General features: G+C 39.8%; 2 protein-coding genes across 6 annotated transcripts; one reads left to right on the forward strand and one right to left on the reverse strand.

Moving 5' to 3' along the window:
- The first annotated feature begins 1,582 nt into the window (after positions 1-1,582).
- On the forward strand, positions 1,583-3,480 carry LOC114553992 (40S ribosomal protein S26). Its single transcript, XM_028575512.1, has 4 exons — positions 1,583-1,680; positions 2,692-2,869; positions 2,974-3,104; positions 3,386-3,480. The coding sequence occupies exons 1-4, from the start codon at positions 1,678-1,680 to the stop codon at positions 3,419-3,421; spliced, it is 348 nt and encodes a 115-aa protein (XP_028431313.1). The 5' UTR covers positions 1,583-1,677; the 3' UTR covers positions 3,422-3,480.
- Positions 3,481-5,176: 1,696 nt separating this feature from the next.
- Positions 5,177-10,804, reverse strand: LOC114553991 (zinc finger protein Eos). 5 transcript variants are annotated; one of them, XM_028575509.1, is made up of 8 exons: positions 10,749-10,804; positions 9,248-9,305; positions 9,046-9,150; positions 8,483-8,737; positions 8,038-8,205; positions 7,792-7,941; positions 7,354-7,485; positions 5,177-6,858 (listed from the first exon to the last, which is right to left on the reverse strand). In XM_028575509.1, the coding sequence occupies exons 2-8, from the start codon at positions 9,285-9,287 to the stop codon at positions 5,972-5,974; spliced, it is 1,737 nt and encodes a 578-aa protein (XP_028431310.1). In that variant the 5' UTR covers positions 9,288-9,305; positions 10,749-10,804; the 3' UTR covers positions 5,177-5,971. The 5 variants fall into 5 exon arrangements, with proteins under 5 accessions (XP_028431310.1, XP_028431308.1, XP_028431309.1 ...); XM_028575507.1 differs by lacking the exon at positions 10,749-10,804 and adding an exon at positions 10,470-10,732; XM_028575508.1 differs by lacking the exon at positions 10,749-10,804 and adding an exon at positions 9,767-10,452.
- Positions 10,805-14,101: the final 3,297 nt, after the last annotated feature.

The following is a 14,101-nucleotide window of genomic DNA, read 5'->3' on the forward strand; positions in this document are numbered from 1 at the left end:
AATGCCCTGTGGCGTCTGTCACCTGTCAAATGTGTTTACAGCAGTGTATTCTAATCACTTTACAGATGTATGACTTGGACGGAAATAAAACACCTCCATTCTAGCCTCTGTAACTCTGTGTCAGTAAGGCCTAGAATCGCCCTGACACTTGTAACAAAAACTTGAGAATGTTTCCTTTCCAATGATATCAGGCACACCCCTGAGTGTCAAAGTATATGGGAGCTGTACTACTTTTAATTTGAGTATGACGTTTAGACCAAAAAACATGGATTTCAAGCATTTCTTCAGCCACTTCTTTCTACAACAGTTGAGAACCCTTTAGCAATTATGTAAGCACATAATGTAATCTGAAAACTGCTGTTCTGATTAAAAAAACAATGCAACTGATCTCAGCTGGTATTGTGTCTGGAATGGAGTGGAATGGAAATTTCTAAGTGACCCCAAACTTTTGACCGTTAGTGTATATTAAGGGTATATTGTTTTGGTGTAAAAATGCAGTGCAGACTTCTGTGATAACAGTGCCCCAAACTCCCTTTCAACAAGTTGTCTGACTCAAGTTGAAAAAGTAATATTCATACCTTGCAGTTGACATTAATGGTAAGAAAAATACATTCTTAACATAGTATGTTTTGTCATATAAAGTTTTGTAATAAACACAACATATTGTGCAATAATTCAGCCGCAAATGCATGTAAATATAGTCACCCTTTCATATTTTGTAAGTCAAGTATTTACAGTAGCTTTTTAAAATTAATAAAATAAAACACTTTATCTATGCTTTTGAGTCTACCTGGAAAGTTGAAGAACATAGGTGGGCTTGTTTTAATATAAGGCGTGGCTCGATGGCACTGCTTATGTAATTCCATGGATGTATTAAGACAGGGATGTCAAACTCATTTTCACTAGGGGCCACACTGGAAAAAGAGAATCCCACCAAGGGCCAGACATGTGGAGTTTATTGACATGCTTTTGTTACTGCATGTCACTTTTTTTTTTTTTTACATTTTGGTAGCTTTTTTCCAAATTTTTTTGTTTTTGTTCCAACTTTTTTGTGGCTTTTTGTTGCATTTTTGTTGACATGAAGCTCTACAAAAGTCATCAAAAGAGTTCCTTAGCCATCACTGAATTTAGCAAATCAAGCACTGTTTCACAGCCTGAATATGAAAACTCTCTCTGTTTCTCTGGGAATTTCTGAGTCTCAGAGTCGGCAAATCTGCCAAATTCTGCTTTGAATGTCAGGTAATTACAGTTTAAAAAACACTGTCCTGTGTTTTTGGTTTGTTGCACAACTAGGAGGGCCAAAATGTATTGTGAACCTAGAGTGATATACGGGCCGGATCTAAATCTGCAAGGGGCCGGATTTGGCCCGCGGGCCTTGAGTTTGACACATGTGTATTAAGATAGGCCTAAGTGCAGCAAAAGAACTCCGCTCACTCCGGTGACTACCCTGATAACCCTCCGCGAAAAAACGAATATTGATATTATTGATATTATTTTTCCTGAATAAAAGATATGTAATGTTTTTATTTAAAGACATAATTACAACACACAATTATGTACAGAATAAAAATAAAGTAAGAAAATATTTCTTTCGAAAAATATTTCGAGGGCGGAGCGGTTAGCACTACTTCTCGCGGTACAACCTCTTCCGGTCCTCTTTCCAGCTTCCCGTGCAAGATGGTGAGTGTGTTGCAGTGGCGTCCGTGTGGCAAAAACAGAATTAACTGTCATTTTATTCGAATAATAACACATTATTAGCTCGTATTAGGTATTTTATTAAAATAGCTTAACCACAACGTGTGGGATAGGCCTTAGATGTCACTCGAATATATATAAAAAATTAGTCCGGGCCTAATGCTAACTGTTAGCAGGCTAACCGTTTTGTGCATGTGTTCCTGTGAACTAACGTTAGCTAAGTTAGCTAGCGAAGGATAATGTTACTGTAGATGTGCGGAGAAACACAACGAAGCAATGTGGGGTCATTATATCTTAGTTTTTCACGATGGTATATACTAATGCGTCAGTGAAATGAGACGGGGTGCTTTAAATATTTTATTTATTATTTTACGTGTTGCAATGAGACACCGCAGCCACCACATGCATTTGAGGATCCCCTGTATTAGGTTTACAAGATGCAGAAGCTAATGGATAACGTAGCTAATAACGTTAGTCACTCCAAGTAACGTTACCGATAATGCTGTCGGTTATTTTGTATTGGGATAGCGAATTGTACTGAAGTGTAGGGGTAGGTCTTTTGATATCCTTAAATTTTCTTCACTAAATTTAATTAAGTACTTTTCAAAGCCCGTGGCAAAGATGTGTGTAATTGAAATAGACGGCAACTATTTCAGTGATTTGTTCAGTTGCCATTAAAGGACTGTTAGTAGGGCTGGTATTGTTTGAACAGTTTAAAAACGAGTATATTGATACAGTAACGTTGTTTTGATACATCTTAAAGAGACGTTTCTCTAAAAATCGTATTTATCAAAATAAGTTAAACTTTTAAACGTAACTATTATCTAAACCCAAGCAGCCAACCAACAACTTTGCTTAATCACGTCTTATATTGATGCCAGTTTTCGGTACTTGGCAGTTGTTGATGCGCAGTGCTGCTGAACTTTGTTCTGTACCAAAGAAATTAGTTGTCGGTCTGTAATTTGTATCTCTTTCTAACTGACATTTGTTTTGCAGACCAAGAAAAGGAGGAATAACGGTCGTGCCAAGAAGGGCCGTGGCCATGTGCAGCCCATCCGCTGCACCAACTGTGCACGCTGTGTCCCCAAGGACAAGGCCATCAAGAAGTTTGTCATCAGGAATATCGTGGAGGCGGCAGCCGTGAGAGACATCTCCGAGGCCAGTGTCTTTGACTGTAAGTGCACATGCTTGTTTTACATGTCTTGTGTCATAAGTTGTCTTTTGACCCTGGTGGCTTGGCCTCATCTGAACCTCTCTCCATTTGTGTTCACTCTGCAGCTTATGTTTTGCCCAAACTTTATGTGAAGCTGCACTACTGTGTCAGCTGTGCTATCCACAGTAAGGTGGTGAGGAACCGCTCTTGTGAGGCCAGGAAAGACCGCACCCCACCACCCAGATTCAGGCCTGCTGTAAGTACCTTCTACTGCACTGTGCCGTGTTAACTGTCAGATCAGTTCATTGAAGTTTTACAAAATCGTTTTCACAGTGGATAATTTGACTAGTCATAGCTGGAAAAGCACAGGTCTAACTGACATTGATGGTAGTTTTGTCACCTTCAGATGAGTCGGTAGTTCCAGTATTGGAACTGGCACACCTGAATGTAACATGGCCATTAATGTTAATTGATGTCATGTTGTCCACAGTGAGCAGGGTCTATCAGATAATCTAAATTTTATTTTCGTTTTTACAGGCCGGTGCACCAAGAGCCCCTCCAAAGCCTATGTAAAGCAGAATTTGAAGATGCTGTACACCTGAAGAATAAATTCAAGTCTTTACAAACTTGAATGTGTGAAGTTTATTATTCCAACTAACCATTAATTGTGTAGCTTTTGGAAAGACAGGCCTGTCAAGTATTTTATTTGGAATAGACTTTCTTACAGTACAAAACTTACAGTAGTTTAAGATTGAATTACACAAATGCATAATTACAATAGGATACATTTAAAAAGGCTCTGCAGTTATTTAAAGCAATGTTGGACCATTATCAGTATGGGAAGGTTAACAAAGATAGTAAAATTGAGGCAAACTGCAAGAAAAAAAGCATTTGAACACAAAATAACACAAAACAGAAGTTTTCTAAAGTATAGTCTTGAATTAGAGTAGACAGTTTATTTGGTTGTCTTATGTTTAAAACGGAAAGGGTGTAGTTTGAGGAGCAAAAAGCATTGGTAATCGCATGCATCAGGTCTAGAAGCACATAGTCTAGTGTTTTACATGAATAAATAAAAAAAAATCTACACCCAAACGTTTAGCTTGTGAACGGTGAGTTTGCTCTCTTTGATGCAGAATGTTCAAATAGAAAACGCAAATACTGCAGAGGATTTAGCAAAATCAGTAACTTTTTGTACAATATTTGTCACACTTGAGGTCAACGAAATGGCTGAGGGTTCACATCTACAGGAAGTTTTACACATTGTATCTCTAGTTAGTTCTTTGGCTCCTAGCAGAAGTCCTTTTTTATGGTTGATTTTTTTGGTTGATTTATTTTGGAAGGCATAACCCCAAATTACTTTTCTAAACGTGTTCTGCAAAACTAAGGAGAGAATTCCTGGAAAAAACAAACATCTACAAGGTTTTACTGACAGAGCAACAGTAGGAAGTAGTGGTTCTTTGGTTTAACCAAATGTCCTGTTCAACACACTAGGTATTGATTTTGTACCCCATTCTGTAATGTAGACTGAACAAGTTAGCCTGCTTAACAGTACAACTTATTGTGCTTACATTGTGTAAAGTAAAATATAAACAAGTTTCTACAACAACTATCTCAATTGTTTTATCATGTCACAGATGAAGACAGAACCAAGAGCTGACAGTGTTCTGACACATTGCTCTTATACATTCCTGCACCGTTTTACCAAGACAGGATATATTATCACAACCAACAGAACCCATTTTTAAATAAACACCTTTTTCGGGATTGAGGACAGTAGTAAGCTGCCACTCCACACTGCACTCATTCGTGACATACAGCAGCATGTGCGAAATGCCATATGCACATTTAGTCTTTGATAAATTAGCAGAATTGGTTATTTGCCAACACATTAATGAAAATCAACCCAACTTGTGTTGAATAGGAGAATACAAATATTGTGCAAAGCTATAAGCCAGAGACTTGTATCTGAAAAACAACTTAAGTAAATTACTTTGTAACTCATGATCTCTAACATCACCCACAATGATCTGATTCAAGATATGACAGTTGGTAGCTCATGTCCTTCAGTCTGGTCAACAAGGTGTGATCAGGGTGAAGAAAGGCACAATACAATGAGTTGACACCAAAATCATTTTCAAATATAAACAGATTAGTGTTGGTTTGCAGTCTGATGTAGCTATGAAAGGGGAAATGTTAACTTGTTAAGACCCTAACCTCTTCAGAAATCTCTGAAATTGTGGCAGTGATACTCGTTCTCATTTCCTAGTGAGAAAAAAACATTTAATCAGTTTTTCTCACATTGAGAGAAATGTGCAGGTCATTAATGTATTCCATAAAATAGTTTAATATATCATAGTATTCTGGCAGGTATCAGTGCAACAAAAGCAGTCATAGAAAAGAAAAAACATTTGATACACCGCGCCACACGGCATTCACACAGGCCTTCATTTTCCACTTTACATATTCAATTTACTTCCATAAAACACAGGGTCTGTCACTTTCACTCATTCTCTCACGTACACACACACACACGTTAAAAACAAAAGTGCATTTCTAATTCAAGGACAACCCCTCAAACATCTATTCGACTTGGACCTGGTTTTTGAGTTTGGTCTGCACTTCTCATAATAAAGCAATCTATTACAGAATCAACCCCAAGTTGGAAAAAAACTATGTTATCTCTGTTAAAGTGCACAAGAAGGGACAGTTTTCAGGTTATGCACAAAAGTCAGATTTGTCTACTGTAATTTGTGCATCAGGTTTGAATCCTGAATTTTGGAGCAAGGCACGTCTGCGGATGAAAAAGTGCATTAGCTCTTAATCTACTTTAGAATACATTGAATTAAAAGTGCATTTTAAAATTGATTACTTGTTCAAAGTGCATTAAAAATAAGGACCACTATACTAATTTTAGAAAACACACATATGAGCTTGCCATTAATGCTGGTACATGCTAAATGTACCAGTGCCTGTTTGAAATATATATATACACACACTGTATATACACGTGTAAATTTCATGTCATCGGTGTCTCATTTAGCTTGTGTGCAGACCAAACCCAGCCAGGTCCTTGTCTCAGTGTAAAAATAGCTCTAGGTGAAACAGGTTGACAACCCTTTATCCTCAGTCAAGGATGTGCTCCCCGCGGACAATGTGTGAAGAAAATTCATAGCGGTCCTGACTGCGGTGGCCACAGATGTTACACTCAAAAGGCTGGCGAAAACCATGGCAGCCCATGTGGATGGTAAACATGACATGGTCCAGGAAAAGCACACGGCAGTGCTCGCAACGGAAAGAGCGCACAGCTCGCCCTTCCCCGTCTACAACCCGAAACGCCTCCCTGGAGGTGGAGGAGGGCGCTGTGGGTGAGCTTGGAGTTGGCGCGAGGGCAGGAGGTGGAAGGGCTGAGGGGCCTCCATCCTCTCTTTCCACCTCCCTGTCTTTGGCGTGGCTGGGACTACGTCTGTCCCGACTCCTGTGGGGTGCAACGGGATGAGGCGCTGGGTGGTGGTTGTTGGAGTGTTGAAGATGATGGCCGTTGTTACTGTGCAGGGTTGGAGTCGGAGCGGTACTGTTGCAAGGCTCATCTGGCATGCTCTCTGTGTCTGTAGAGTCCTGGCAACCGTTGTTAGGTGAGGGTGCGTGACTGCGACCAGCAGGCAGGTCTTCGTGGCCCTCTGCCGCCTCCCTCCCCCCTATAGCCGCAGCTCCCAGCCCAGCTCCAGTCCCTGTACAATCCAGCCTCGGGCCCAGAGCAACAGAGGTGTGAATGGAGCTGTGGATCGGCCTGAGTTCTGATAAACATGAAGGGTGAGTGGTGGGAAGGTGTAGAGGCCTCAGTGTGTCTGACACCCCTCCTCCTCCATTACCTGCTACACCTGCGTATTCTCCTCCCAGACCAGTAAAGTGCGGGGTTTCAAGGTCCCCTGCGTTCATCTCTCCATCTTTATCCAAACCAGTGGTGAACTCATAAGGTGCATCTGCAAGGTTAAGGCGTATGCTCTTCTGTCCTGCAATAAAGAAACACAATCTTATGATAGTGTACTATCAAAGTCTGTGGAAGACGTCAAAACTCAAGTTTTAAAAAAAGATTACAAAAATTATACATGGCACATACATTGAGTTCAGGACAAGTTGAGTTGCAGGACAAAAATGATGGTGCTTTTGTGTATAATAAGGTTTATGACAATAAGGTCTATCACTGTTCACTTGGAAACCATTTAATTATACTGTTGTCCTGATCCTGTATTCACTGTTCTCCTGCACCAGCTACGTGCAACTGTAATCAATAAACCCCAAAACAAAGCCCAGAAGTTCCAAAATTCACTTTGACATTTGGTTGGAATCTATGGCGAATCGTACAGCTTTAATACATTAAATTGCAAAAGCCCGTGTTCACATCACTTGCACAAAAAGATCAGTACTATTGTATGTGGTATCCAATTCACCAAATTAATGCCGCTTTCAGTTTCCTGAACCTGTCCACACGGAGACCAAATGCTCACCTACAAATTTTTGTGGTGTGGATCTCTTGCGTTTGGTGATGCTGTTGGTGAGCCGATCAATAAATGCCATCTTGTCTGAGGAGGGTTGCAGTAGAGAGTCTGGTATAAACTCTAGCTCTCTCATCTCCTCTCCTGCACAGAGTACAAACAAATTGTAACGTTATTTTTTTTGGGGGGTGGGGGGTCTTACTACCTAGACAGCATTTATCCCAAATATTTAAGTTGGATGCTTGTTTTCAATGTTTGGATAGAAAAGAAGTGAAGGGTTTGTGTGCATTACCTTGTTAAGGAGGTAGACTACATTTCAACACTAGATGCCACTAAAATCCCTTTGGAAATTGATTTACGACACCAGATTGTGATGTTGGTTACTGTCTTATCGGAGAAAATGTTTTTTACTCCTGACACTGCTTCTCCATGCATGCCATAGAACTGTACCTGGATTCTGTGCATTGGATGGCTGCTGTGCCTCCAGACTCTGTAAGTAGCTGTGGCAGCGCTCACGGTGCTCCTCCAGGGTGCTCTGCTGCTTGTAACTACGGCCACAATAACTGCACTTATACGGCTTTCCTACAGTTGGAGAGGAGACTGGGGACAATGTGGGAAGATAGCATTTTTACTGTCACATCATTGTAAACGATCATAAGAAAAATAAAACAACGATCAGGCTTGAATCTGTACTACCTGCATGAGTGCGAAGGTGGCCAGTGAGCGCATCTCGTCTTCGACAGGCATAGCTGCAGAACGGACATTTAAAGGGCTTCTCCCCTGAGTGCAGCTTGATGTGGCGGAGCAGGTTACCCTTTTGAGTAAAGGAGGCGCCACACTGATTACACTGGAATGGTCGTTCACCTGGAGATAGATCAAGCCTGTCAACCCAACTTGTTTTATTACATCTATAGTGTCTGCCGCAATGGGCCTTATGCAAGAATCACTTGTATGAACAGATTGGATCCCGAGTGGCACAAAAAAAAGGTGATTTTAAGAGAATGTGTGGCACTGACAATTTTCTCTTATACCAAAACCCAACATATATTCTGTATCTAACATAATCTCTCTTTCCCAAAAAGCAAACTGAATGGATGTTTTTTCACAGAGATGACTTATCTGAACTAAACTGATCAGTCACCTGTATGGCTGCGTTTGTGCACCATGAGAACATTAGGCCCAATGCAGATCATTCCACAGATGTCACACTTGAGCTTTCCATTAGGCAATCTAGTGGCTCCAGCTTGCATGGTTTCAGGATTGGTGAGCTCCCTGTAGCCTCCGACAGCTTCAGATCCCTGCTCGAGACATCCTTCGTCTACCCGCTCCCCTCTTTCATCTTCAGTACTGCGACCTGGGTCTTCATCACTGTACAGCTCCACTTTAATGGAGTTGGCTACAGAGGCACAATAGCAGACATAAAGAACGAGAAAGAGTGCATAGGCTTACATGCCATTACTTCTATGATTAAAGTAGGAATGCCTCAGTAACTAAACTAAATTGATTAAGTGTATCTGAATAATAATATAATCATAAAATTGTGTGTACACCTTTGCACAAGCTTTGTAAACATTTTACATTAAGATGATCTATTACTATGATGTGTCCCATTATATATTGGGAGCTAAACAAAGAAGTGATTTGTGTAATAATTAAGAATTTCATAGTCTGTTTTGTGGGATTCACACATATTTACTCACTGACCACTGAGGGAGCGACTAGGGGAGGTCTCCTTGCTGTTAGGGGTGCTCACTGTTGGACCTCCAAGGGCCCCAGAAAACTCTCTTTCCATTGAAGAGTCTCCACTAGCTGCGACCAAAATGAAAAAAAAGCAAGCTTTGTCATTTGAACAACATGCCAACATTGAAGGTAAGTATATCTGTGATGAAAAGAAAAACAGTCCTACCTGATATGCAAGACCGGCCATTGCAGTCATCAACATCCATACTAGTTCAAGCTGAATACTAAAATGACAGTTGTGTCAGAAACTGAATTATCTCTTTAACACATTCACTAAGGCCCCAATTCATTCAAACATAACATCACATACAGTAGTTACAGGTACAGGTCCAATTTGACATCACATGAAATGAAAACCCCTGATGCACGTCAAGTTAAATTGGTAACGTTATCGCTTAAGACCTAATTCAGAGAGGTTCGGGATAAGAATACGAAAATGTTGTATCACACATTTTGAATGACCAAAAAATAAAACACTTAAGGCTAGCGTGAATGTCAGCTAACTATAGTCAACTTGTCGTTGCAATGTAACGTTAGCTAAGTACACATTCTGAACTGCACCGATATTTAACTGTAACATTAGCTCCTAAAGCTAACAACACATGTGCTGAAGATTAGCTGATGTAGGTTAATTAATCATACCAGAAAATAGTTAACAAGCAGCTAAGTTAGCGCCAACACTAACCTTAGCAGCCACAGATCAGCTGATTGACTCAGTTACAATTAGCTTAGGTTGGCCCATGACAACATTAATAAAGTAACTTAATGTTAAGCTTATCTGACGTTAGACTCATCTGAGACACATCATTCTGACATCCAGATTATAATCGAGAAAGAGAGAGCGGTTACTTTGACGTTTACATAACGGTTCAGGTAGCCGAAGTTAACGGGTCGGCCTTGGTGGCTAACGTTAGCTTACTGCATGTGATGGAAATCACCGTTAGCCAAGTTAGCTAAACTCAACATAATGTCTAGGGTTACAACAGTCTGCCATCCTCCACAGCTTCATAAAAAGCATGGCGCAAAGTTACAGCGATGACGCGAAGTAGATAATGCTGACTTTTGACATTAACTGGCTAGCTGACGCTAAATTGGACATTGAAGTCTCTACGACGTCTTGTTTATCGCTAGCACAACAAACCAACGTTAGCCTGAAGTATCTTAGCTAGCTAGCTAGCCACCACAGTCAATGTTTCCTAAATGGTTGCTATGGCACCCACTCCCTCCCAAATGCTATGGCTAGCCAGCTAGTGGTTAGCTAGCTAGCTTGCTCTCCCTGAAGCCTAAAAAGCTGACTTTTAAAACAAAACACAACGGAGGAGGCCAATTATAAAAATAAAAAAAACACTTTCAAAGTTGTCCGGTTCTCCCGGTAACTGTTGCATTACCTGTCCCTGCCAGGACCGTTCCAGTAAGGTAATTTTGTATTTTCATCTGCCTGTTGACGGCAGCATTTCTGGTAGCCAATTTTTTTTTACCTAGGATGGCGAAGGCATGGAGAAAGCCATGAAACGCCCTACCTTTCCTCTGATTGGCTAATACTCGTTACCTGCTCTGATTGGGTTGGTAAGGTTTAGGCAAGAGGAGTGGGATTGGATAGGGTTAGGATAAGAATGTCAGGGTAAGCCAATTAGAGACAGAGCAAGGCAGAGTAGGGCGGGACATACCTTCGCCCTCCTGGGACGTCTTTCTCTATCACTCTGGGAATACTCATCTCCTGGCAGCGTTTACCTTTACCTCATGGATGTATTAAGAGAAAAACAATTTCCGGTTAGATGCCAAATCTAGCTGCTAATCAACCAACAGCAATGAGTGGCCTTACATGAACCACGAATCTGTATATAACAACATTATAATAAGAGCCACCAGGATGGCAGTCATTACTTTTTTAGGTGACAAAGGTTGGTGCGAAAAATTTGCGACATATTACCCTTAGTTCACACAGTAGTATACATATAATATGCTATAATCCATAACTGTTTCTGTGACTTTAAGCAGTGTTCAGTCATTGTACCAGTCCCAATAAAATAATAAGAGTGTTGCTCCCAAAAAAATCATACCAAAATTAGATATTTCCATACCACAAAACATGGAATAACAGAACCCCCTTTTTTGTTTTAAATGAGTCCAACTTTTGAAATGCATCCATTTTATTTTGTCTTCACAAAAGTCAGCCATGCAAGAACTTGTGCTAAGTCCAGAAATATCTGATCAAAGAATAAGTCAACAAAACATTTGGTAGTCAACAGTTTTGTTGTTTTGATTGGTACTCAAAAACTATTGAAGCTCCATAATCAGTCAGTAAATGTTAACTAAAGTAAATGTAAATGTTAGTGCCAGCAGTGCAGTTGCTGGCATTGGAGTGAATGCCCCTGCATGCTGGTAGTACCTTCATCACAGACTTACCATCACAAATCTCAGAACAATACAATAGCGAAGATATATTTATGCTCACTGTTTAATATATATATATATATATATATATATACACACACACTACTGGTCAAAAGTTTTAGAACACCCCAATTTCTTTTGTTTTTTATTGAAATTTTAGCAGTTCATGTCCAATGAATAGCTTGAAATAGTACAAAGATAAGTGGTGAACTGCCTGAGGTTAAAAAAAGTAAGGTTACCCAAAACTGAAAAATAATGTACATTTCAGTATTTTACAAAAAGGCCTTTTTCAGGGAACAAGAAATGGGTTAACAACGTAAAGCTGTTCTGCAGCAATGGAGGTTGATCAAGCTTTGAAAGTTGGTGCTACCAATTCCCAGAGGTGTTCCAATTTGTCTGGATTACTTACCACCCCCTCTGTTTGTATAAAAGTATTGTTGAAACACACTGTGGTACCATACCCTCGTGAGCATTATTTGAACAGTATTGTACTGCAGAAAGTAGTGTGTTGCTATAAAAATGGCGGGAAAAAGGCAATTAACAATGTAAGAGAGACAGACCATCATAACACTTAAGAATGTTGGTCTTGTCTACAGAGAAATTGCGAAGAAAGTCAAGGTGTCAGTGAGTACAGTATTCTTCACCATCAAAAGGCACTTAGAAACTGGGGGAAACTCTGACAGAAAGAGGTCTGGCAGACCCAAAGCCACGACAGAATCAGAAGACAAGTTTCTGAGAGTCAACAGCTTGGGTGATAGGCGGCTCACAGGACAACAGCTTCAAGCACAGCTTAATAGTGGTCGTAATAAGCAAGTCTCAGTTTCAACTGTAAAGAGAAGACTCCGAGCTGCAGGGTTGATAGGTCCAGTTGCAGCAAGAAAGCCATTGCTAAGACATCAGAATAAGAAAAAGAGCCTTGCCTGGACCAAGAAACATCGTCAATGGACTACTGAAGACTGGAAGAAGGTGTTATGGACTGATGAATCAAAATTTGAAATCTTTGGTTCATCACGCAGGATTTTTGTACGCCGTCAAGTAGGCAAAAGGATGGTTCCTCAGTGTGTGACATCAACTGTCGAACATGGAGGAGGAAGCATGATGGTCTGGGGCTGTTTTGCTGGATCCAGGGTCGGTGATTTGTACAGAGTGAAAGGCACCCTGAACCAAAACGACTACCACAGCATTTTGCAGCGCCATGCAGTACGCACCTAGTTGGTCAGGGGTTCATCCTACAGCAAGATAATGACCCAAAACATAAGTCCAAGCTATGCCAGAACTACCTTAGGAAAAAAGAACAAGATGGTAAGCTTAAAAACATGGAGTGGCCAGCACAGTCACCAGACTTAAACCCCATTGAGCTGGTTTGGGATGAACTGGACAGAAAAGTGCCACACATTTATGGGAACTTCTGCAACAGAGTTGGGAAGAACTTTCTGAAGAATATTTGATTTCCATTGTAGAAAGAATGCCACGAGTGTGTTCAGCTGTTATATCTGCCAAAGGGGGCTACTTTGATGAGTCAAACATTTAGAATACATTTTGGTTTATAAATTCCATCCATCTTTTCTTTAAAAACCTGGAAAAATTGGGGTGTTCTAAAACTTTTGACCGGTAGTGTGTGTGTGTGTGTATGTATGTGTATATATATGAACATAATCTTGTGGTCTATATATATATATATATATATATATATATATATATATATATATATATATATATATATATGAGACCACAAGATTATGTTCAGTGATTTAAGGTAAACAATGGCATGAATGACATGAATTGTGATATGGCTGTTCAGACTGAGGTCACATTGCAAAAAATCTGATATTTATCTGATTTAGGACCGCATTAAAGTGGCCAAAATCGTAATTGAAAAGATCAGATTCCATGGGATTTGTGCTTTTCACATTGTTATAAAAAAAAGATTTAAGCCACTTTTGCCTGCAGTGTGAATGTAACCTTAGTGTCTTAAGCCAAATACGCTTTAATTCACAAACATGAAGTAGCTGAAAATATTGATTATTTAAAAGCATATTCACAGCTTACCAGTAAACACTGAAACAATCACCAGTGCCTAGTCCTCAGTGGTGGAAGAATTATTCAGATCCTTAAGTAAAAGTACTAATACCACACTGTATATAATACTCTGTTACAAATAAAAGTCCTGCTTTGAAAATGTAAAAGTATGTAGGTATCATCTGAAAAAGTTACTAAAAAGTACTCAATGCAGATAAATCCTCACGCTTTAGAAACTGGAAACGATCAAAACAGACATGTCAATCAACTAAGTGTTTAATCGTCTAATCATTTCAGCCGTACTAGGCCTATATATTGTTGGGTATTTTAATTTATAATAAAACATTGTATTTTATAAACTACATGTGTTTTGTGTGCAAAAATCTTAATTTTAAAAGTAACTAGTAACTAAAGCTGTCAGATTAGTGGAGTAAAAAGTACAATATTTGTAGTGTAGTGGAGTAGAAGTAGAAAGTGGCAAGAAGCTCAGATGTCTACTTTAGTATAGTATTTGAGTACATATACTGGTCCAGACCATAGTGACATCATTAGCGTAGATTTGTGAGAGAAAGGGGGCCACATTCTTGTTGGGGCCAATGAGGCCACA

Source organism: Perca flavescens, chromosome 4 (genome assembly GCF_004354835.1).
Source record: "Perca flavescens isolate YP-PL-M2 chromosome 4, PFLA_1.0, whole genome shotgun sequence".
Taxonomy (NCBI): domain Eukaryota; kingdom Metazoa; phylum Chordata; class Actinopteri; order Perciformes; family Percidae; genus Perca; species Perca flavescens.